We start from the raw sequence: 25827 nt of genomic DNA on the forward strand, positions 1-25827 counted from the left end.
ACATTGCGCATGCACGTCGTTGCGCGCCGGGCAACGACGTGCACAGCGAAAAAAGAATACGCAGTGCCGATCGCAAGAAGATTGACAGCGGAGAGGTGTTCCGAGGCGGATACTCACCGTTGGATGCCGTTTTCGAGGCGTGGTTGTCCGAACGCAGGCGTGTCCAGGCAAACGGAGGGCGGATGTCTGATGTCAAAGCCGGGAGGAACGTTGCTGGATCCGTCGCACAGGGTAAGTAGCTCCAGGGTTACTCTTCCACTGCACAAAACTTTTTTAGCTAAGCAGGGCTGTACAAGCGATCGCAGCCCTGCTAAGCTAAAATACACTCCCCCATAGATTAGTTGATCGCACCAGCAGCAAAAAGTTGTTGGCTGCACTCAACTCTGAATGACCCCCTATGTTCAGTGGGTGGCTGCAGAGTTAAATTCAACGCCTAAAAAAACAATTCAGGATTTTAGCAAGTTTGGGATTTGTATAACAGATTACTGTACGAATTCTGATTTTCTTGTAAAAATTGAGAGCACAAGCTATTGTTTTCAGTATTTGGCATTGCAGTTAAAGTCTTTTCATACATGTTCATCATATATAGGGTTTAGATTTTGTGTTGTGCCTGGATATAGCAGGGTTCAGCAATCTTTTACAATTTTGTTGTGGTTAAAAATCAGTGTACCACTTCTATGTTTATATCATACTTACCTACTCTCCAGGATTCTGTGGGAGACCCCCGGTTTCCCGGGTAGTCCCCCGCAGCCCCAGAAGAGTGGGCACCCCTCTCGCATTCTGTCCACTTCCTAGGGAAGTCGGCAGAATGGGGAGCTAAATAGGGCGAAATAGCGGAACCTGCGGAGGGGACGGGGCTTAATGCTAATCGTGTCATTGAAGCTCTGCACCTATGCAAATATCGCCCAATAGCGGTATTTATTCTCCCAGTAGGCGGGGCCTAATGATGCCATTGGCTTGGCCCCACCCCCATTGTCGCCCACCTGCTTCTCTTCTCTGGGTATCTCCCGGAGAGGAGAAAAGAAATGTAGGTATGGTTTATATTATATATGTATGTTTATTAATAAGGAGACCAACAAATAAACATAGTGCAAGGTTTCTCATTGCCGAGCAGAAAGAAAATGTGAATTTGTACATACATTTTGGAACAAATTCAAGCAGATTCACATTTGTTAGATAAAGTTATTCTCTGTGATGAAACATGGATCTTCCAGTACAATCCTAAGACAACACGCCAGCCCATGCACTGGAAAACACCATCCTCACCAAGAATGAAGAACATGTGTCAAAGAAAATCCAAATTCAAAGCCATATTAATTGTTTTCTTTGATATCAAGGGTGTTATTTTGGCTGACTGGGTACCAGAAGGAGCAACAGTGAATCAACATCACTACAAAAATGTTCTAGCAACATTGCAGGAAATAATCAGAAGAAAGAGGTCAGAGTTGTGGGAAAATGGTGTCATCCTCCATTAGGACAATGTGCCAGCTCCCACAGCTCTGACTGTGAAGCATTTTTTGGCCTAGAAACAGATTGCAGTGCTAGAACACCCTCCATACTCGCCAGACCTAGCACTGTGTGACTTCTTTCTTTTCCGTAAAGTCAAATCTGTACTCAATGAAACCCGTTTAGCATCAGTTATTTAGGTATAGAAGAAAAGGACTACATCTTTAGGAGAGACTATGGGGCAGATGTATTAAGTCTGGAGAAGTGATAAAGCAGTGATAAGTGCAAGGTGATAACATACCAGCCAATCAGCTTGTAACTTTTAATTTACATATTGGAGCTGATTGGCTGGTACGTTATCACCATGCACTTATCACTGCTTTATCACTTCTCCAGGCTTAACACATCTGCCCCTATATTTATAATTTCATACCTCCCAACTTTCTTGTAGTGTAGAGTTCTTTGCATGCAGGTGTGTGTCCTGAAAAGGCGAGGCCTCACATAAAATGCCCTGTCCCCTGTTTTTGTCACACTGGAGGCATGACCAGTGCTTCGGGAGCTGCTGGGCATGCCCACAAGGGCATGGGACTCAGGGTCGACAGTGTCTAGGTCGACATCTATTGGTCGACAGTGGCTAGGTCGACACGGCCATTAGGTCGACATGAACAAGGTTGACATGAGTTTTTCATGTTTTTTGGTGTCGTTTTCTTCAGAAAATGACCGGGAACCCCAATTAATGCACCGTGTCCCCTTGCATGCCTTCCTTTGCTCGCCATGCTTCGGGCATGGTGCCTCGCTGCGCTCTGCACAGGTTACCGTTCCCAATCGTAGTCCACGTGGATCGTAAAGCATGAAAAAGTTCAAAGAAAGAAAAAAAATTACCTAATAGTCATGCCGACCTATTTCTAGTGTCGACCTAGTCACTGTCAACCAATAGGTGTTGACCTAATGGGTGTCGACCTAAGTGGTGTCGACCCAGAGTCCGGATACCATCTGAAATAACAATGACCGAAAAAAAAAGTTTGCAAGGGGTCTATTTTCTTTGGATAGCTATTAGTGTGGCTGAATGGCTAAGCAATTCCATCTACCTCTCCCTATTGTTACTGGCTCATTGACAAGCGTCACTAGATACACTTCTCATTCTTCAGTCCTTGAAAATAGATTTTACTAACAATATTTGCAATCATCTCATCTTTGACAAAGAGTTTCCTTGAAGCAGTATTTAAATTGATAAAACTGCTTGTTGACTACTGTGCCATGCGTACCTGTGTGCAGTATTATATTACTATAACGTATTCTACAAGAATTGTTAGAACATTCTGTGGACTGGACTTGGAAGCCTTGTACTCAGGTTCTGCATAGGAAGAACACATGATAGCGAGCATGAGGGGTATCACTTGTGCTCTGTAGTTAAGGGGTGCCTGAGTGGGATCAGCATGAAATACCTACAATCAAAAGCCTAACAGTCAAAATCCCGACAACAATTGATCAACGGTCAAAATTCCGACAAGGTCAAAATATCGACATGGACAAAATACCAACATTTAATATGTCGACAGGTCAAAAAGTTGACAAGCGGTTTTCATTGTTTTTATGGTATGTCGACATAGGTCAACACGGACACCGTATAAGTGTGCCGCGTCCCCTCGCATGGCTCGCTGCACTTGTCATGCTTCGGGCACGCTGCCTCTCTGTACTCGGCACACTATTATATTCCCCCTCCAGGTCCACTGGGATGGTATAGTATGAACAAGTCGGTTTCAATTACAAAATCATGACAAAATAGTGTCGACTTTTTGACCTGTCGACATTTTAAATGTCGGTATTATGACCTTGTCTGTATTTTGACCATGTTGGGATTTTGACCATCGGCCAATGGTTTCGGGATTTTGATTGTAGGTAAATTGACTGCATCCCGCCTGAGTCATATCATACTAAATTTATGTGGACACTGAGAATGTGGCATCACTGGGGATTGCGGTAATGTCTTCCATGCCCACACATCCCTAGTTACGCCCCAGAAAAATAAGATTTTACTCACCGGTAAATCTATTTCTCGTAGTCCGTAGTGGATGCTGGGACTCCGTAAGGACCATGGGGAATAGCGGCTCCGCAGGAGACTGGGCACAACTAAAGAAAGCTTTAGGACCACCTGGTGTGCACTGGCTCCTCCCTCTATGACCCTCCTCCAGACCTCAGTTAGGATACTGTGCCCGGAAGAGCTGACACAATAAGGAAGGATTTTGAATCCCGGGTAAGACTCATACCAGCCACACCAATCACACCGTATAACTCGTGATACTATACCCAGTTAACAGTATGAAATATAACTGAGCCTCTCAACGGATGGCTCAACAATAACCCCTTAGTTAACAATAACTATATACAAGTATTGCAGACAATCCGCACTTGGGATGGGCGCCCAGCATCCACTACGGACTACGAGAAATAGATTTACCGGTGAGTTAAATCTTATTTTCTCTGACGTCCTAAGTGGATGCTGGGACTCCGTAAGGACCATGGGGATTATACCAAAGCTCCCAAACGGGCGGGAGAGTGCGGATGACTCTGCAGCACCGAATGAGCAAACTCTAGGTCCTCCTCAGCCAGGGTATCAAACTTGTAAAATGTAGCAAATGTGTTTGACCCTGACCAAGTAGCTGCTCGGCAAAGTTGTAAATCCGAGACCCCTCGGGCAGCCGCCCAAGAAGAGCCCACATTCCTCGTGGAATGGGCTTTCCCTGATCTAGGATGCGGCAGTCCAGTTGCAAAATGTGCAAGCCGAATCGTACTACAAATCCAGCGAGCAATAGTCTGCTTTGAAGCAGGAGCACCCAGCTTGTTGGGTGCATACAGGATAAATAGCGAGTCAGTTTTTCTGACACTAGCTGTCCTGGAAACATAAATTTTCAGGGCCCTGACTACGTCCAACAACTTGGAATCCTCCAAGTCCTTAGTAGCCGCAGGCACTACAATAGGTTGGTTCAAATGAAAAGCTGATACCACCTTAGGGAGAAACTGGGGACGAGTCCTCAATTCTGCCCTATCCATTTGGAAAATCAGATAAGGGCTTTTATATGACAAAGCCGCCAATTCTGACACACGCCTGGCTGAAGCCAAGGCCAACAGCATGACCACTTTCCACGTGAGATATTTCAAATCCACGGTTTTTAGTAGCTCAAACCAATGTGACTTTAGGAAATCCAACACCACGTTGTGATCCCAAGGTGCCACTGGAGGCAGAAAAGGGGGCTGAATATGCAGCACTCCCTTAACAAATGTCTGAACATCAGGCAGTGAAGCCAGTTCTTTCTGGAAGAAAATCGACAGAGCCGAAATCTGGACCTTAATGGAACCCAATTTTAGGCCCATAGTCACCCCTGACTGTAGGAAGTGCAGAAAACGGCCCAACTGAAATTCCTCCGTTGGGCCTTCCTGGCCTCACACCACGCAACATATTTTCGCCATATGCGGTGATAATGGATTGCCTTCACTTCTTTCCTAGCTTTAATCAGCGTAGGGATGACTTCCTCCGGAATGCCCTTTTCCTTCAGGATCCGGCGTTCAACCGCCATGCCGTCAAACGCAACCGCGGTAAGTCTTGGAACAGACAGGGCCCCTGCTGCAGCAGGTCCTGTCTGAGCGGCAGAGGCCATGGGTCCTCTGATCATTTTTTTGAAGTTCTGGGTACCAAGCTCTTCTTGGCCAATCCGGAACCACGAGTATAGTTCTTACTCCTCTCCTTCTTATTATTCTCAGCACCTTTGGTATGAGAGGCAGAGGAGGGAACACATACACCGACTGGTACCCCCACGGTGTTACCAGAGCGTCCACAGCTATCGCCTGAGGGTCCCTTGACCTGGCGCAATATCTTTTTAGCTTTTTGTTGAGGCGGGACGCCATCATGTCCACCTGTGGCCTTTCCCAATGGTGTACAATCATTTTGAAGACTTCTGGATGAAGTCCCCACTCTCCCGGATGGAGGTCGTGCCTGCTGAGAAAGTCTGCTTCCCAGTTGTCCACTCCGGGAATGAACACTGCTGACAGTGCTAACACATGATTTTCCGCCCATCGGAAAATCCTTGTGGCTTCTACCATCGCCATCCTGCTTCTTGTGCTGCCCTGTTGGTTTACATGGGCGACCGCCGTGATGTTGTCTGACTGGATCAGCACCGGCTGGTGTTGAAGCAGGGGTCTAGCCTGACTTAGGGCATTGTGAATGGCCCTTAGTTCCAGAATATTTATGTGTAGGGAAGTCTCCTGACTCGACCATAGTCCTTGGAAGTTTCTTCCCTGTGTGACTGCCCCCCAGCCTCGAAGGCTGGCATCCGTGGTCACCAGGACCCAGTCCTGTATGCCGAATCTGCGGCCCTCTAGAAGATGAGCACTCTGCAGCCACCACAACAGCGACACCCTGGCCCTTGGAGACAGGGTTATCAGCCGATGCATCTGAAGATGCGACCCGGACCACTTGTCCAACAGATCCCACTGGAAGATCCTTGCATGGAACCTGCCGAATGGAATTTCTTCGTAAGAAGCTACCATCTTTCCCAGGACTCGCGTGCATTGATGCACCGACACCTGTATTTGTTTTAGGAGGTCTCTGACTAGAGATGACAACTCCTTGGCCTTCTCCTCCGGGAGAAACACTTTTTTCTGTTCTGTGTCCAGAATCATACCCAGGAACAGTAGACGCGTCGTAGGAACCAGCTGCGACTTTGGAATATTCAGAATCCAGCCGTGCTGTTGTAGCACTTCACGAGATAGTGCTACTCCGACCAACAACTACTCCCTGGACCTCGCCTTTATAAGGAGATCGTCCAAGTACGGGATAATTATAACTCCCTTTTTTCGAAGGAGTATCATCATTTCGGCCATTACCTTGGTAAATACCCTCGGTGTCGGGGACAGACCAACGGCAACGTCTGGAATTGGTAAGGACAGTCCTGTACCACAATTTTGAGGTACTCCTGGTGAGGAGGGTAAATGGGGACATGCAGGTAAGCATCCTTGATGTCTAGTGATACCATGTAATCCCCTTCGTCCAGGCTTGTAATAACCGCCCTGAGCGATTCCATTTTGAACTTGAACCTTCGTATATAAGTGTTCAAGGATTTCAATTTTAGAATGGGTCTCACCGAACCGTCTGGTTTCTGTACCACAACCATTGTGGAGTAGTAACCCCGGCCTTGTTGAAGGAGGGGTACCTTGATTATCACCTGCTGGAGTACAGCTTGTGAATTGCCGCCAGTACTACCTCCCCTCGAGGGCAGCAGGCAAGGCTGATTTGAGGTAACGGCGAGGGGGAGTCGCCTCGAACTCCAGCTTGTATCCCGGTGATACTACTTGCAGAACCCAGGGATCCACCTGTGAGCGAGCCCACTGGTCGCTGAAGTTCCCGAGATGCGCCCCCACCGCACCTGGCTCCACCTGTGGAGCCCCAGCATCATGCGGTGGACTCAGAGGAAGCAGGGGAAGATTTTTGATCCTGGGAACTGGCTGTCTGGTGCAGCTTTTTCCCTCTTCCCTTGTCTCTGTGCAGAAAGGAAGCGCCTTTGACCCGCTTGCTTTTCTGAAGCCGAAAGGACTGTACCTGATAATACGGTGCTTTCTTAGGTTGTGAGGAAACCTGAGGTAAAAAATTTTTCTTTCCCAGCTATTGCTGTGGATACGAGGTCCCAGAGACCATCCCCAAACAATTCCTCACCCTTATAAAGGCAGAATCTTCATGTGCCTTCTAAAGTCAGCATCGCCTGTCCACTGCCGGGTCCCTAATACCCTCCTGGCAGAATGGACATTGCATTAATGCTGGATGCCAGCCGACAAATATCCCTCTGTGCATCCCTCATATATAAGACGACGTCTTTAATATGCTCTATGGTTAGCAAAATAGCATCCCTGTCCTGACAAGGTAATAGACCACGCTGTAGCAGCACTATCCATGCTGAGGCAATTGCAGGTCTCAATATAGTACCTGAGTGTGTATATACAGACTTCAGGATAGCCTCCTGCTTTTTATCAGCAGGCTCCTTCAAAGTGGCTGTATCCTAAGACGGCAGTGCCACCTTTTTTGACAAACGTGTGAGCGCCTTATCCACCCTAGGGGATATCTCCCAATGTGACCTATCCTCTGGCGGGAAAGGGTACGCCATCAGTAACTTTTTAGAAATTACCAGTTTCTTATCGGGGGAACCCACGCTTCTTCACACACTTCATTCACTCCTCTGATGGGGGAACAAAACACTGGCTGCTTTTTCTCCCCAAACATAAAACCCCTTTTTTGTGGTACTTGGGTTAATGTCAGAAATGTGTAACACATTTTTCATTGCCGAGATCATGCAACGGATGTACCTAGTGGATTGTGTATGTGTCTCAACCTCGTCGACACTGGAGTCAGACTCCGTGTCAACATCTGTGTCTGCCATCTGAGGTAGCGGGTGTTTTTGAGCCCCTGATGGCCTTTGAGACGCCTGGGCAGGCGCGGGCTGAGAAGCCGGCTGTCCCACAGCTGTTACGTCATCCAGCCTTTTATGTAAGGAGTTGACACTGTCGGTTAATACCTTCCACCTATCCATCCACTCAGGTGTCGGCCCCGCAGGGGGTGACATCACATTTTCGGCATCTGCTCCGCCTCCACATAAGCCTCCTCATCAAACATGTCGACACAGCCGTACCGACACACCGCACACAGGGAATGCTCTGACTGAGGACAGGACCCCACAAAGCCCTTTGGGGAGACAGAGAGAGAGTATGCCAGCACACACCAGAGCGCTATATATACACAGGGATTAACACTGTAACTGAGTGATTTTCCCAATAGCTGCTTGTATACACAATTTTGCGCCTAAATTTAGTACCCCCCCTCTCTTTTTTACCCTATGTAGTCTGGAAACTGCAGGGGAGAGCCTGGGAGCGATCCATCCAGCGGAGCTGTGAGGGAAAATGGCGCCAGTGTGCTGAGGGAGATAGCCCCGCCCCTTTTTCGGCGGACTTCTCCCGCTTTTTTATGGATCTCTGGCAGGGGTATTTTTCACATATATAGCCTCTAGGACTATATATTGTGATTTTTTTTGCCAGCCAAGGTGTTAATATTGCTGCTCAGGGCGCCCCCCCCCAGCGCCCTGCACCCATCAGTGACCGGAGTGTGAGGTGTGCATGAGGAGCAATGGCGCACAGCTGCAGTGCTGTGCGCTACCTTGTTGAAGACCGAAGTCTTCTGCCGCCGATTTTCAGGACCATCTTCTTGCTTCTGGCTTTGTAAGGGGGACGGCGGTGCGGCTCCGGGACCGGACGATCGAGGTCGGGCCCTGTGTTCGATCCCTCTGGAGCTAATGGTGTCCAGTAGCCTAAGAAGCCCAAGCTAGCTGCAAGCAGGTAGGTTCGCTTCTTCTCCCCTTAGTCCCTCGTAGCAGTGAGTCTGTTGCCAGCAGATCTCACTGAAAATAAAAAACCTAAATTAAACTTTTTTCTAGGAGCTCAGGAGAGCCCCTAGTGTGCATCCAGCTCAGCCGGGCACAAGATTCTAACAGAGGTCTGGAGGAGGGTCATAGAGGGAGGAGCCAGTGCACACCAGGTGGTCCTAAAGCTTTCTTTAGTTGTGCCCAGTCTCCTGCGGAGCCGCTATTCCCCATGGTCCTTACGGAGTCCCAGCATCCACTTAGGACGTCAGAGAAATAAGTGTGTAATCTGCACCCCATAAACACTCTTTGCGCCCTTGCTCCTTCTATGAAGAGAAACCTAGTTTTTCCATATAAAATGTTGCTGACTTGTAAGTCATCACTAGTGTCTGAATGAGGGACATAGCCAGAAAAATTCACAGTGCTTTGAAGAATATGAATAACTTATGCCAGCATTCAGTGCAGCTTCTGTAACTTCCGCTGCAATGCTATTAGAGGTTCAGTCGATGTCCTTGAAGTATGCCTTAGGCTGGCTGTAGGTGCAGGCAGCAGATCTCACGCCCGATGTTCCAATGACAGTTACTTCCAGTGTACTTAGATTTATTGTTTATGTTAAGTGCTCTGATTGACTTTCTAGAATGATAATCTTGAGGTCTGGATAATCCAGATCTGTACAGTTTGGCTGATTGTCGATTGCTGTAGTTAGGGATATAATACATTGTGAATCAGCTCTTCCAGTTCCAGGGGATACACAAATCTCCATCCTGCAACACAGAGTAGTAATGAGAGACGCACACATGCATGCCATCCATGTACGGCAATGGCGCTTCAATCAGTCGTCGGCAGCAGTTAATCATCTGGTTGCTTGATACACTGGGCTCCTTATATAACCTGCTCAGGGATGCTCTGTCCTTGCATGCTTTGATCAGCTCTTGTTCTACTACTTTTAACCTGATAACAGTGGAGATAAAACGTTTCAGTTTTGGTTTCAACTATTCAGCTCATCTCTAAAAGTTCATTTAACAGCAAATGTGTGATATATACTCTTTTTAACTATTTCTAGTTGGCTGCAGTCATCTAAGAGCACCCTGATTATTCTCCAGCAAGACAAAAGCTATAAATGGCTCTCAGTCATTTGGGATGGTGGCACTCTGTACATAGCAGTATGTGAGCTGGCATATTCCAGCCAGTAAATGAGCAGTGATCACATAGCTGATCAGGATGAGGAGCCAAATGTTTATAGTGCCTGCTGGGTCTGATGTAGGTTTGGCCTTATTATATTGTGTAAAACTGCGTTTCTGTATGCACAAAGACTAATGAATCCTTGCATATGCAGATTCTTATGTCTATGAAGCCTTAGGCTTAGAGAGGAGTACCGGGGGAGAAGAGGAGCGTGCATGTATAGGCCAAGTACAGTAATGAGGTGTTCACGAGGTAGACCTAGCACAGACACATGTGCCCCTCTCAGGAAAAGAATCTCTTGGGGGTGCTTGAATCCTAGTGCAAAATAAGCACTTATTATGAGAATGAGTGGCAGCCACTTGTGATCAGCTGATTGCATCTGGACCCCTCCCACTTATAGTATATAATAATTAGTGTGGCTGCTATATTATATAAAGGTGCGACCATCTATTTGCATCACTTCATTGATATTTGCATTTGGACAGTTACAAACATTTCCAATTAATATTTTTAAAAGGGGAAAACAATAAATATTTGTACTTTTATTTTGTCATGTGACTATATTTAATTGCATTTTACCTGGTAAATCACACTTTCCAGATACTTCATTACAGTACTGTGTACAAATTGGGTAACGTGACCTTAGCAATTATTAATTGCACTGTTCAAGCCACAGCTCTACACTTTTGTTACTCCTGGAGTCACCCAAGCATATGCTACTGCTTTCTTGGGATGGGTATGGGTCCCTGACAGGATGCTGGTGGTCAGAATACCGATAGCAGCTTTCCAACAATCACAATTGCTAAACTTTTTGGAAGGTAAGCCAACCCTACTCCTTACCCTCCACCTAACCCTCCCCGCAGCCTAACTCTCCCCTCCCGCAGCCTAACCCTAACACTTCCTCCCTGCAGCCTAACCCTAACCCACCCTCCCCACAGTCTAACCCAAACCATCCCCTCCCCGCAGTCTAACCCAAACCATCCACTCCCCGCAGTCTAACCCAAACCATCCCCTCCCCGCAGTCTAACCAAACCATCCCCTCCCCGCAGTCTAACCCAAACCATCCTCTTCCCGCAGTCTAACTCTAACCCTCCCCGCAACCCAACCCTAACCCTCCTGCCCTGAAGCCTAATCCTAACCCACCCCCAAGTGCCTAATCACCCCTCCCCACAGTCTATAACCCTAACCCTCCCTGGCATACTTACAATTCTGGCTGTTGGGATACTCAGCAGTGTCGGGATTCCGGCACCAGTGTTCTGACTGCCAGCATCCTGAACTTTGGGATGCCAACTACATCTCGCTTTCTCCTGGCATAAACCTACTTCATATGTGTATATTCTATTTGCATACACATGGAATTGCCTTTAACTAAAATACATCCAACTCTACATTAGTTCCGTCGTGTTCAAGCAACAGGAACAGATAACACTGGGTTCCTGTAGCTGACACACACAGGAGCAGGAAGCTTGGAAACAGGTACTGAACCTCAGTAAAATAAGCAGCGGCGTAACAGGGCAGCAATGCGCCCTGTGCCGGCCCTGCCCCACTGAGTGCATGATGTTGCACAGAGGGTGTGGTACAGCCAGCAGCTCTAGAGGATGCTCCAAGTGGCTGCAGGTTGCGTGGCTGGAGCATTCAACACCCTGCTTGGTAAAGGAAGGGTTGCGGGTCAGCAACATTGCTGTCCCCAGGGACCTGTGCTAGTTATGCCCATGAAAATAAGTGTATTTTCTAATTAACTCATGCAAATACCACCCATTCAAAAATGAGTTGAACAATTCAAGTTTTCCGAGTGACCGCTAAACACCACTTACTCAGCTTTTCTTTTCAATTTCTCTCTTGCTTTTTGTGCATGAGTCAGAAGAAACCATTGCAGGGATGCAGGATCACTTACAGCCGAAATGCTGAAATGTCCCATTTCATGCAATCGTGGCACAAAATGATCACTGTATTCAGAGGCAACAAGGAAACAAGAGTATATTACAACACCAGACACAATACAGTTTCTTTTGTTAATTATATCTAGCAAAGGGAAGACTTCAATTCTTTTATGTGATTTTTTGCCCAATGTTTTGTCTGGCCAATTCAATTAATGCCCATTATTTTGTGGAACAATTTACCCCTTTCCGTGCGAAAAACACATGTATCCGGGATAAGTTCCCAATAACTGAATTACCCACAGTAATTTACCGCTGCTAATTGAATTTTCCACATAGTATGACAAAAGATTTGGGTATACATGGAATTACTTAATATCTAAGTGAAAATAAGTTAACACAACTTCCGGAGCATACAAACTTAAACATGACATATCTTTGCACATTCTAATGCACAGTTACTATTTTTGTGTTGCATTTAACAGAATAAATATAGATAAACATTAAGCTCTGCATGTGCATGAGTTTGGCACCCTTGCACAGATTTAATAAACAGTTTCCCCCCCCCCTTTTTTAAAGGCATTTAAACTTGACTGTCTCAATAGGCCAGGTGAAGAGAGTTACATAAACACTCTATCAGGATGTTATGCCTATATTGGTGTAGTGGTTAGTATTACTGCCTCAAAGCACTGAAATCATGAGTTCAATCCCTGATCAAGACCCTATTTGTGTGGCATTTGTATGTTATCCCTGTGTTTGCATGAGCTTCCTCCCGGTGCTCCAGTTTCCAGGCACACCCCAAAATACACAAATAAATATATATTCCAGGTGGCGCTTAAAAGTACAGAAAACAATTAGACATGTTAAAATTTAAAAAAAAAAGATTTTTGTTTATTATTGATAAAAAAAGAGATAATATAGCCCATTCATCGCCTCCGCTGCCAGACCGGATAAATTACTTGGGCGGTTGATATCACATTCATTCAACTACTCCGTATATATACGGTACGCCTCAGTCCCGCTATTTAGCGAGGTTCCAGACACCCTGTTACACATAAGTGTCTGCTCCAAATTATGACAGTCTAAGGTGCCTTATACGGAGTGCTGTTATCATTGTTTGGCACCTAAGGATTCTCCATGTACATGTGAGTGACTTTCATATAACTTTTATTTTACATAACAGCTAGCGCTGGAGTGCACATCTGTGTGATTAGATCATATCAATATATATTATACAGCAGAGTATGGCCATCAGTGTATAATGTTACAACCATTTATCTTATATCAGTATAGCCAGTATATGATCTAGTGAGCATCTATCAGGCTCCTAACTGTGGTGTGGATTTTATATTTGTTTTATTTTATATTGTTTACTCCCGGGAGTTTGTGTTATCAGTGTATACTACACTATATTATCTCTTTTTTATCAATAATAAACAAAAAAAAAATTATTTTATTTTTTATTTTAATTTAACATGTCTAATTGTTTTCTGTACTTTTAAGCGCCACCTGGAATATTTATTTGTGTTGTGTCTGTTTGTCTGGATTTGGCATCTCCAGCTCCGGGTGGCTGCTGATTTACAGAATTTTACACTTATTAATTATACACCACTCACCTTAGCGCCATAGACCATTTCCTTGCTTTTCACACCCCAAAATACACACTGTTAGGCTACCTGGCATCTGACACAAAATGATCTCTAGTTGTGTGTGCCCATGTTATAGGGGAAATATACTGCAAGCTCTATTGGGACAGGAACTGATGTGGAGGACTAAAAAGCATTGCATAGTACAGTAGGTGTGCACTATATAAATAAATGTTAATAAATTCTCCTACATACCTCCCAACTATCCCAAATTTTGCAGGACAGTCCCGTTTTTCTGGGATTGTCCCGCTGTTCCATCCGCAGGCCGCATTGTCTCGCGGTGGGGGAGCAGTTGGGAGGGTCTCTATCACTCGCTGCTAAGCTGTAGAGCAGCGGTGAATAGATGCTGTGCACACGAGCACAGCGTTTACTCACGGCAGTCAGAGGGACTTGGGGGCATGCGAGTAGCTCACAGAGTGCTGGGCATGCCCCCACAGTAACAGACACAGGGAGGCGTGGCTCACAATCGCGGAAATCCTGGAAGGCTATGCCCCTTTACTGAGGCCACCCCCCCTTTTCAGGCACGAGGGAGAGAGGAGCCAGCAGAACCCAAAGTGAGGGGGAGGATGAGAGACCCAGAATGAAGGGGAGGCTGTGAGACACAAAGTGAGGGAGAGTATGAGGGACACTAGGGAGGGGGTTCTGGAGTGACTGTAGGTTGGAGTGATGGGTCAGAAGGCTGGAAAGACAGAAGGCTGGAGAGACACAAGGGGCAGGAGGCTGGAGTGGATACATGAGACAGTAAGTGACACAGGGGTCATGAGTCTGGTTGAACCTTTGTTGTATGATGATGACACTGGTTTTAGTACCAGTGTGTGCGAGGGAGCACACACATACTGTCTCGCGGAATTTCCCTTCACAATCCCACAAGACTGCCTGTGCACGTAGGAGGTTCTCGGCGCCCGATGTTAATGAACAACTGAGCCGCCGGAGGGAGACTCTACCGATTCCAAACACACTGTGTGTGGGGGCCCCTGGACAGCCATGCCTGTAGCCCCTCCCTTAATCCAGACATGAGTAGAAGATAATTGTGGATATGCAGAGGAAAGCTTCAGATGAGAAGGTCAGTATTGAGAAGAACAATGCACTTCTGCACAGTTTGAAAAAGATATGTCAAAGGAGGTATATTCTAGTACTGACTGGTAAATTGCATAAACATTTGCATCTCCTATTTACAGTGTTCACATTTCAATTTATTAACTGTTAAATTCAGCAAGTAAAAGTGCAGGAATATGTAACATTTAAGGGGCAGATACAAAACCGAAAGCATGCCTGTTTTCAGAGCATATATCACATTTTTTATAGGACTATCTTTCACACCAAGTGTGCCCTGTTGATGATGATGCTTATCAAACTATAGGCATTGGGCAGTCCACCTGCAAAGATACATATGGCCAAAGATACGCAGTTAGTAATGCATCATGTATGTAATGCAAGGAGCACCTCTGACTTGTTGGAGCGCTTTACTCTGTCTCCCTTCTGTTTACATGTCGGGCACTGCTGATGTCGTACCACACACTGCAACCTCTGACCCAGATCACAAGTGTGCTACTACCAATGTGCAGCATCTCTGTGCATCTTCTCTGCCTGTACCCATAAAGAAGAGCTCCTAGGCATCTTGCTATATTGGTTAGTGTGCCACATATACCGAAGACTGTGCAACACAGTGCAGGCACCACAAACCCCACTATGTCACCGCCAATTCCAGGTAAAGAGTCCCTGCCACCACATACAAGTGTTTTACTCCATCTACGCACGCCACCGGCATTAACCCTGAAACTCCTGACTTGCTGTTATATGCGCATACCTACAGTGCATCCAGAAAGTATTCACAGCGCTTCACATTTTTTACATTTTGTTATGTTACATCCTTATTCCAAAATCGAATAAAATTCATTTTCCCCTCAAAATTCTACACACAATACCCCATAATGACAACGTAAAAAAAGTTTTTTTAGAATTTTGCAAATTTATTAAAAATAAAAAAACTGAGAAATCACATGTACATGAGTATTCACAGCTTTTGCCATGAAGCTCAAAATTGATCTCAGGTGCATCCTGTTTCCACTGATCATCCTTGAGACGTTCCTAAAGCCTAATTGGAGTCCACCTGTGGTAAATTCAGTTGATTGGACATGATTTGGAAAGGCACACACCTGTTTATATACAGTAGGTCCCACACTTTACAGTGCATGTCTGAGCGCAAACCAAGCATGGGGGTGTATTCAATATCTGTCGGAAACTGGCGTCTTGTCAGAAACCACGTGGATTATCGGATTAGCCGCGAGTTCCGTGGCCAAATCCGACAGCTTTTGGCCCCAGTTCCGACCATGTCAATCTGATGATGGGAGATGAGATGGGGTAGTTTCCTGTGTGCGGCCGGGGGCACCCCCCACTCCGATCGCTCACTGACTTTTGGAGGCAGCTTGCGGAGGCTGATGCTGGCCTAGGGAGGCCCTGCATTACGGTGATCAGTGCCGGTGCGCGGGTGGAAAGGGCACGGGGAATGAATAGGGGGATGGGGAGCACGTATTTACCAGCCCGGGGACTGATGTTCTGCCTCGCTGCTCTCCGTAGTCCGCTCCCTCCTGACAGTCCGCGACCTCGCCTGCATTTCTTCCGCCTGTTCCCCGCTGTCCCCATCTGTGCTTGGCATCCGGGTTACCTGCGATGCCTCGGTCTGTGGGAGCTTCTGGAGGTGTCCTCTTTGTGCGCTTCTTGGCTCCCGAGTAGCGATCTCCTCGCTCACGGATGTGGGAGTAACCAAATCCGACAGTCTGATTTGGCCGCTCATTGAATACTGAGGATCCGACAGGTACTGAATATACCCCATGAAGTCAAAGGAATCATCTATAGACCTCCCAGACAGGATTGTCTCGAGGCACAAATCTGGGGCAGGGTACAGAAAAATATCTGCTGCTTTAAAGGTCCTAATGAGTACAGTGGCCTCCATCATCTGTAAATGGAAGAAGTTCGGAACCACCAGGACTCTTCCTAGAGCTGGCCGGCCGTCTAAACTGAGTGATCGGGGAAGAAGGGCCCTAGTCAGTGATGTGACCAAGAACCCGATGGTCACTCTGTCAGAGCTACAGCATTCTTCTGTAGAGAGAGGAGAACCTTCCAGAAGGACAATCATCTCTGCAGCAATCCACCAATCAGGCCTGTATGGTAGAGTAGCCAGACGGAAGCCACTCCTTAATAAAAAACACATGGCAGCCCGCCTGAAGTTTGCCAAAATGCACCAGAAGGACTCTCCGACCATGACAAACAAAATTCTCTGGTCTGATAAGACAAAGATTGAACTCTTTGGCGTGAATGCCAGGCGTCATGTTTGGAGGAAACCAGGCACTGCTCATCACCAGGCCAATACCATCCCTACAGTGAAGCATGGTGGTGGCAGCATCATGCTGTGGGGATGTTTTTCAGCAACAGGAACTGGGAGACTAGTCAGGATAGAGGGAAAGATGAATGAAGCAACGTACAGAGACATCCTAGATGAAAACCTGCTCCAGAGCACTCTTGACGTCAGACTGGAGCGACAATTCATCTTTCAGCAGGACAACGACCCTATGCACACAGCCAAGATATCAAAGGAGTGGCTTCAGGACAACTCTGTGAATGTCCTTGAGTGGCCCAGACAGATCCCAGACTTGAATACGATTGAACATCTCTGGAGAGATCTGAAAATGGCTATGCACAGACGCTTCCCATCCAACATGATGGAGCTTGAGAGGTGCTGCAAAGAGGAATGGGTGAAACTGCCCAAAGATAGGTGTGCCAAGCTTGTGGCATCGTATTCAAAAAGACTTGAGGCTGTAATTGCTGCCAAAGGTGCATCAACAAAGTACTGAGCAAAGGCTGTGAATACTTATGTACATGTGATTTTTTTGTTTTTTATTTTTAAAAATTAGCAAAAAAAAAAAAAAAAACTTTTTTCACATTGTCATTATGGGGTATTGTGTGTAGAATTTTGAGGGGAAAAAAATAATTTATTCCAGTTTGGAATAAGGCTGTAACATAACAAAATGTGGAAAAAGTGAAGCGCTGTGAATACTTTCCAGATGCACTGTATGTTAACCCTGTGTTACCCTGCATCCTGTTATCTGCTGGTTAATAAACTAATAAGCCTGGTTAAGTTAAGTATTCTGCCATGTGGTCTTACCTCCATAACACACTGCTGACGCCTACCAATACCGTAGGTTCTGCCGATATGACTTGCTTGCAATTCTGCATCAGCCCCATAAGTCTGTATCCTGCGTTAATTTCTGTTGCTTTAGAGATTCAGTGAAACACGTAATATAAAGCTATACAAACCCCAGTGATGTCTGCGAAAAAACAAAAATTATGTGTATATAAAATCGATTGTCCATCACTCACCTTTCTAGAATCATCTGCAGGCCACGCAGGCTGCGCGGATGGATGGGCACTCTCCGGTTTACTACCTTAGTGCAGAAGGTGTCCAGAAGAGAGTAGTGCTCCTCCATAGTCAACATCGGCTGCAACTCCTCAATGTGCACTATTTCTAGGCCACCAAGAAGATGGCTGACCCGCTCCTGAAGCTGCAATAACTTTCTTTGAAGGTGGTAATAATGGGGCAATCTTTCAAAAAGCTTGTTCAAAAATAGAAGGAGACAAAAGAGGAATTTAAAGAATATGCTACATATATGACACATATATAAAGTATTCAGAGACAGCAAGAGGGGGCCAACTATTAACTGCTGTACAATTGCTGTACACAAATGGTGTGTAAAATGTACTATTGTTTTTTATGTTAATCGTCAGTGGGTTTACCTTACCAACTGAAGATTTGGGGTGTGTATACCTCCCAACATGACCCATTCCAGGTGGGACAAAATGCTCTCTTCCTGGACTTCCCTCTTAATCAGAGGCGTAGCCAGAACTTTGTGGGCCCCATAGCAACATTTTGAAGGGGCCCCCGTCCCAATGCTTCTAGAGAGACACTTCTCTGCAGCAGGTGGTAATTTTATGCCCTATAATAGTGCCCTAGTTTATTTTCTGAACCATAGTAGAGCCTTAATGTTATGCCCCATAGTAGTGCCCTAGTTTCTTTTATGAATCGCAGTAGTGCTTAAGTTCACCCTATGTCACATCTCAGAGCTGCCAGTACACATTATGTCACACAGTACCCACAATTCACATTATGATATATAGTGCTCCGAGTTCATATTGTGCCTCATTACAGTGCCCTGGTTCATATTATATAAAATTAAAATGCCCTCCAGTTCATTTTATGCCACACTACAATAAGCAGGTCCACGGACATACCTAGATATATTGCAGGCCCCAAGGAAAAACGTTTGAAAGGACCCCTACGTACCACCCAATGGTGAAAAATTTATATAACACATGTAACTTTGACAGGGAAGCTGGGCCCTCTCAGCTCTGGGCCTCATAGCAGCTGCACTGCCTGCACCTATGGTAGCTATGCCCTTGCTCTTAATACACAGGTAATTGCAATCATAAATTAAAAGGGAAGTCCAGGTTTTGTCCCTTCTGGAATGGGTTATGTTGGGAGATATGGATTGGGAATATTAAATTAAAACCAATGGTGTATATTAGATTTAAACTAATAAATACCTAATACATTAATAATGCCTGGGTACTTTTTCTAATTCCACCTAATTAAGAGACAACTATTTTATAAAAAGTTTCTTGTAGTGGAACAAAGACAACTTAACCTTAAAATACACATAGAAATATAAAACCTAATAAGCTAGTCACATGCAAGAATAGCAGCAGCCTCTGTACTGCTAACACACTGGGACAGGACTCAGGAGGACTATCTGTGTGTCTCTTTCTCTGGTCCCGAATGCCTAGATAACAGGTTACAAAGGACCTAGACACACAGGTGGGGAGGAGGAGAAGCTGGTATCCCTGGGTCATTTAGAGCTATCTTCCCCTCCTATCTATCCTCTGGTCGGGAAGCTCTGTTGCTAGCTCCTGAAACTTGATAAACCTGTGTGAGAGTTAGTGATGTCAGTGTGCTCTAACCGGGGAAGAAGGGGTGGGGGCTAGCGGCAGAGAGGGCCCCTGGTATCCCCTGCACTCCCCTCTTAATCTAGCTATGACTGTCTCCCCAGGTCATCCAGAATCCAATTCATATCACTTACCCTTACCTACAAAGCCCAGAGCACCAACCCATTGCTTATCTCAGCTCAAAATACTCTTCTTATTCTCTCTTAATTATACCTCTGACTGGTGCATCAGCTCCTCTCTAGTAACTTCCTCTTGCCCCTGCTACATGGCTTAACCTGTGCCACTACCCACCTATTGACTGTCCACTACACACCCAAACAGACTCACCCAGAGCCTTTAAAGGTCATAACACTTTCAGAAAAACCATCCCTTTCTTAGAGCTTATGCTACTCTAGTCTATACTACCCACACTAATGAGCATGCACAAATATCCCAATCTCCACCCTGCTCCACACTCGCTCCTCGTTTCAGCTGTATCCTCTACCAATTACAAAGTAAGCTCTCTCATAAGCAGACCCTCCCTACCTTTTGCTTCAGCTTTGTCTGCCTTATTTTATGCATGTCCTGATTCCCCACTGTCCAGCGCTGTGGATCACTGTGGTGCCTTACAAATCAATAATAATAATAAAAACTTTTATACTTCAATGAATATCTGTGCAGTCAATCTATAGAAGGGAATAGGCAATGAGCGGACAGTGTAGTAATACGGACACCAAGAACAAAGGATAGATAGATAGATAGATAGATAGATAGGTAGATAGGTAGATAGGTAGATAGATAGATAGATAGAAAAATAATAAAAAATATATTTTTTACAGGCTTATCTGTGTAATTAAAAAATGCCACTTCTATACAGTATGTCTGTGTAAGACTGGACCATGCTTCTTCTACAATATGGATATAAAATCACCCATTGTGTAGTATGCACAAAGTTAACTACTTTATGTAAACAATAATAAACTTATTACAAAAAAAAATATTTAAGGCCTATGTGGAAGAAATTTGCTATGCTTCAGAATAAAAACTGCTCCATTTGTGCCACTTGGACCCAAAACCAGAAATGAATCAATGGCCAGCTGAGTGACCCATGAGGTTACGCAGGCCGGCTGCCACAGCTCCTTCCAAGAGGCCAGGAAACCTCAGTCAGAAGACAGACATCCTGGCCTTGGAAGTCCCTCCGTTTTGTGAAACAGCTGGTGTCACCGCCCTCTTTTTGTCCAAACAGGTGCAGACTGTCAATCACTTGAAGTCTGCAGCTGTAGTGCGTCCGACGATGCAGGACCCGTACTGCACATGCACAAAGTACTGAACATCGGTACTTTGCATCTGGAGCAGGTCCCATGTGTAGCACTTCCACCCATGAAATAGGTTAGTCCCCCCAGAGGAGAACACTTTGATTGTCATCCCCACAGTTGGCAAAGGCTTTTATGTGAACATTACACTTAGTCTCAGAGCTGCTTCCTCTGGAGCAGGACGACGCTTTTAGTAGATACGAACTATCAGCACTCCCCCCTCTTTAATTACAGTGCACCCGGAAAGTATTCACAGCGCTTCACTCTTTCCACATTTTGTTATGTTAATAAATTTATTTTTTACCTTAAGTTTCTACATACAATACCCCATAATACCAATGTGAAAAAGTTTTTTGAGATTTTTGCTAATTTATAAAAAATAAAAAACTAAGACATCACATGTACATAAGTATTCACATTGTTGATACACCTTTGGCAGCAATTACAGCCTCAAGTCTCTTTGAATATGATGCCACAAGCTTGGCACACCTATCTTTGGGCAGTTTCACCCATTTCTCTTTGCAGCACCTCTGAAGCTCCATCATGTTGGATGGGAAGCGTCGGTGTACAGCCATTTTCAGATCTCTCCAGAGATGTTCAATCGTATTCAAGTCTGGGATCTGGCTGGGCCACTCAATGACATTCACAGAGTTGTCCTGAAGCCACTCCTTTGATATCTTGGCTGTGTGCCTAAGGTCGTTGTCCTGCTGAAAGATGAACCGTCGTCCCAGTCTGAGGTAAAGAGCGCTTTGGAGCAGGTTTTCATCCAGGATGTCTCTGTACACTGCTGCATTCATCTTTCCCTCTATCCTGACTAGTCTCCCAGTTCCTGTCGCTGAAAAACATCCCCACAGCATGATGCTGCCACCACCATGCTTCAATGTAGGGATGGTATTGGCCTGGTGATAAGCGGTGCCTGGTTTCCTCCAAACATAACGCCTGGCATTCACGCCAAAGAGTTCAATCTTTGTCTTATCAGACCACAGAATTTTGTTTCTCATGGTTTGAGAGTCCTTCAGGTGCATTTTGGCAAACTCCAGGCGGGCTGCCATGTGTTTTTTTCCGAAGGAGTGGCTTCCATCTGGCCACTCTACCATACAGGCCTTATTGGTGGATTGCTGCGGAGATGGTTGTCCTTCTGGAAGATTCTCCTATCTCCACAGAGGAATGCTGTAGCTCTGACAGAGTGACCATCGAGTACTTGGTCACCTCCCTGACTAGGGCCCTTCTTCCCTGATCACTCAGTTTAGACGGCCAGCCAGCTCTAGGAAGAGTCCTGGTGGTTTCAAACTTCTTCCATTTCCGGATGATGGAGGCCACTGTGCTCATTGCGACCTTCAAAGCAGCAGATATTTTTCTGTATCCATCCCCAGATTTGTTCCTCGAGACAATCCTGTCTCAAGGGCCCTACACATTTGCCGATCCGCCGCCGAGCTGCCCGACGGCGGATACGGCAGACAGGCGACCCGGCAAGGGGGGGGCAGTGACAGGGGGGAGTGAAGTTTCTTCACTGCCCCCGTCACCCGGCTCCGTAGAAGTGCAGGCAAATATGGACGAGATCGTCCATATTGGCCTGCATGCACAGCCGACAGGGCACCAGCGATTAACGAGCGCGGGGCCGCGCATCGTTCATCGCTGGTGCCTCCACACTCAGAGATATGAACGGTATCTCGTTCATTAATGAACGAGATCGTTCATATCTTTGAGTGATGTCGGCCAGTGTGTAGGGCCTATTAGAGGTCTACAGACAATTCCTTTGATTTCATTCCTGGTTTATGCTCAGACATGCACTGTCAAGTGTATGACCTTATATAGACAGGTGTGTGTCTTTCCAAATCATGTCCAATCAACTGAGTTAACCACAGGTGGACTCCAATTAAGCTGTAGGAACATCACTGATCAGGGGAAACAGGATGCACCTGAGCTCAATTTGGAGCTTCATGGCAAAGGCTGTGAATACTTATGTACATGAGATTTCTTAGTTTTTTATGTTTAATGAATTTGCAAAAATGTAAAAAAAAAAAACGTTTTTCATGTTGTCATTATGGGGTATTGTGTGCAGAATTTTAGGGAAAAATGAATTTATTCCATTTTGGAATAAGGCTGTAACATAACAAAATGTGGAAAAAGTGAAGTGCTGTGAATACTTTCCGGATGCACTGTATATTTATGTTTACAGTCAGATCTTTTGTTGCTTGAAAATTCAAGAAATGATGTACGGTATAGTTTATATATATATATATATATATATACATACATACACACACATACATACTGGGCATGATTCTGAGTCGTGCGCATCGCTGATCGCAATGTAGTTGAGTGATTATTTGCAACTATGTGTGCACACCTGCCTAATAAACCCTACAGTACATGGGTTACACTGAGTGTACACACAAAGGTGCTGTTTGGTTCGGATCAGACAGTATCAGAAAGTGATAAAGTAGCAGAAAAGTGATGGTCGTTTCTGGGTGGTGTCTAGTCGCGCATGGAAATGTGGTCTGTTCAATGGGTGTGTGTGTTACAACTGAAGGATCCTCTTCTTTGAATAGTCTGTATTCTCCAGGTTAAAACTTGTAGAACTCTCCAGCAGGTCTTCTAGCCTATAACAGCCATTTTTCCCTTAAGGCGCTATATGCCTACCGGTACTGGGATGCCACCAGGACTTACACCACTGGAGTAGTACAAGCTTAACTCAGAGTGACCTGAATCAATGCCGGTATAGAATAGGACACTAAAACTAAACTAAAAGATGAAGACTAGGAAATACAAGTCAAGAGAAAAAGACAACACTGCAGAGAGGAAGGAGATCAAAAGCATGAGAAGTATGTCTGGCGTGTTTAGAGTATGAATAAGGAAGAGGATTTTACTGAAGAGAAGGAGGATAAGCAATAGACACTTAAACACAGAACTCTCCCAAACTCTGGGCAGCTTTCGAGGGAGGGGAGTACATAAAGTACACAAACAGACAAAACACTAGAGAAAAAAGTTAGGCCAAACAACAAAGAGATAGAGCCACTGACAGAGGGGGTACTGAAAGTATACAGAAGAACTAGATAGCAGAGGTAATACAAGACTGTATAGCAAGAAGACGAGGAGTAATATTAGCAGAAATAACAAAAGCAACTAGACAGATTATGCAACGAACACAGAGTTGGATGGTGATAATTATTAGAGATGAGCAGGTTCAGATTTACCCGGATCTCATAACAGCATCTTATGGGCTCTCGGATGTCACGTGTTTTTGTTAGCCAATATGAAAAAATAAGATTTTACTTACCGATAAATCTATTTCTCGGAGTCCGTAGTGGATGCTGGGGTTCCTGAAAGGACCATGGGGAATAGCGGCTCCGCAGGAGACAGGGCACAAAAAGTAAAGCTTTTTCCGATCAGGTGGTGTGCACTGGCTCCTCCCCCTATGACCCTCCTCCAGACTCCAGTTAGGTACTGTGCCCGGACGAGCGTACACAATAAGGGAGGATTTTGAATCCCGGGTAAGACTCATACCAGCCACACCAATCACACCGTACAACTTGTGATCTAAACCCAGTTAACAGTATGATAACAGCGGAGCCTCTGAAAGATGGCTTCCTTCAACAATAACCCGAATTAGTTAACAATAACTATGTACAATTTATGCAGATAATCCGCACTTGGGATGGGCGCCCAGCATCCACTACGGACTCCGAGAAATAGATTTATCGGTAAGTAAAATCTTATTTTCTCTATCGTCCTAGTGGATGCTGGGGTTCCTGAAAGGACCATGGGGATTATACCAAAGCTCCCAAACGGGCGGGAGAGTGCGGATGACTCTGCAGCACCGAATGAGAGAACTCCAGGTCCTCCTTAGCCAGAGTATCAAATTTGTAAAATTTTACAAACGTGTTCTCCCCTGACCACGTAGCTGCTCGGCAAAGTTGTAATGCCGAGACCCCTCGGGCAGCCGCCCAAGATGAGCCCACCTTCCTTGTGGAGTGGGCCTTTACAGATTTAGGCTGTGGCAGGCCTGCCACAGAATGTGCAAGCTGGATTGTGCTACAGATCCAACGAGCAATCGTCTGCTTAGACGCCGGAGCACCCATCTTGTTGGGTGCATACAATATAAACAACGAGTCAGATTTTCTGACTCCAGCTGTCCTTGCAATATACATTTTTAATGCTCTGACAACGTCCAGTAACTTGGAGTCCTCCAAGTCACTTGTAGCCGCAGGCACTACAATAGGCTGGTTCAGATGAAATGCTGACACCACCTTAGGGAGAAAATGCGGACGAGTCCGCAGTTCTGCCCTGTCCGAATGGAAAATCAGATATGGGCTTTTGTAAGATAAAGCTGCCAATTCTGACACTCTCCTGGCAGAAGCCAGGGCTATAAGCATGGTCACTTTCCATGTGAGATATTTCAAATCTACCTTTTTTTAGTGGTTCAAACCAATGAGATTTTAGGAAATCCAAAACCACATTGAGATCCCACGGTGCCACTGGAGGCACCACAGGAGGCTGTATATGCAGCACTCCCTTAACAAAGGTCTGGACTTCAGGGACTGAAGCCAATTCTTTTTGAAAGAAAATCGACAGGGCCGAAATTTGAACCTTAAGAGATCCCAATTTGAGACCCATTGACAATCCTGATTGCAGGAAATGTAGGAATCGACCCAGTTGAAATTCCTCCGTCGGAGCACTCCGATCTTCGCACCACGCAACATATTTTCGCCAAATTCGGTGATAATGTTGCACGGTTACTTCCTTCCTTGCTTTAATCAAAGTAGGAATGACTTCTTCCGGCATGCCTTTTTCCTTTAGGATCCGGCGTTCAACCGCCATGCCGTCAAACGCAGCCGCGGTAAGTCTTGAAACAGACAGGGACCCTGCTGAAGCAAGTCCCTCCTTAGAGGTAGAGGCCACGGATCTTCCGTGATCATCTCTTGAAGTTCCGGGTACCAAGTCCTTCTTGGCCAATCCGGAACCACTAGTATCGTTCTTACGCCTCTTT

General features: G+C 45.6%; 1 protein-coding gene across 2 annotated transcripts in view; it reads right to left on the reverse strand.

Moving 5' to 3' along the window:
* Positions 1 to 3667: 3667 nt before the first annotated feature.
* Positions 3668 to 25827, reverse strand: part of TCAIM (T cell activation inhibitor, mitochondrial) — a 139344-nt gene continuing 117184 nt past the window's right edge. For both annotated transcript variants that reach the window (XM_063922306.1, XM_063922307.1), the window contains exons 9-11: positions 17926 to 18158; positions 11840 to 11971; positions 3668 to 9794 (exon numbers count right to left, since the gene is read on the reverse strand). In XM_063922306.1, coding sequence (XP_063778376.1) covers positions 9569 to 9794; positions 11840 to 11971; positions 17926 to 18158 — 591 coding nt within the window. In that variant the 3' untranslated portion in view covers positions 3668 to 9568. The remainder of the gene's footprint in view (positions 9795 to 11839; positions 11972 to 17925; positions 18159 to 25827) is intronic.

This window comes from Pseudophryne corroboree, chromosome 5 (genome assembly GCF_028390025.1).
Source record: "Pseudophryne corroboree isolate aPseCor3 chromosome 5, aPseCor3.hap2, whole genome shotgun sequence".
In the NCBI taxonomy this organism is placed as follows: domain Eukaryota; kingdom Metazoa; phylum Chordata; class Amphibia; order Anura; family Myobatrachidae; genus Pseudophryne; species Pseudophryne corroboree.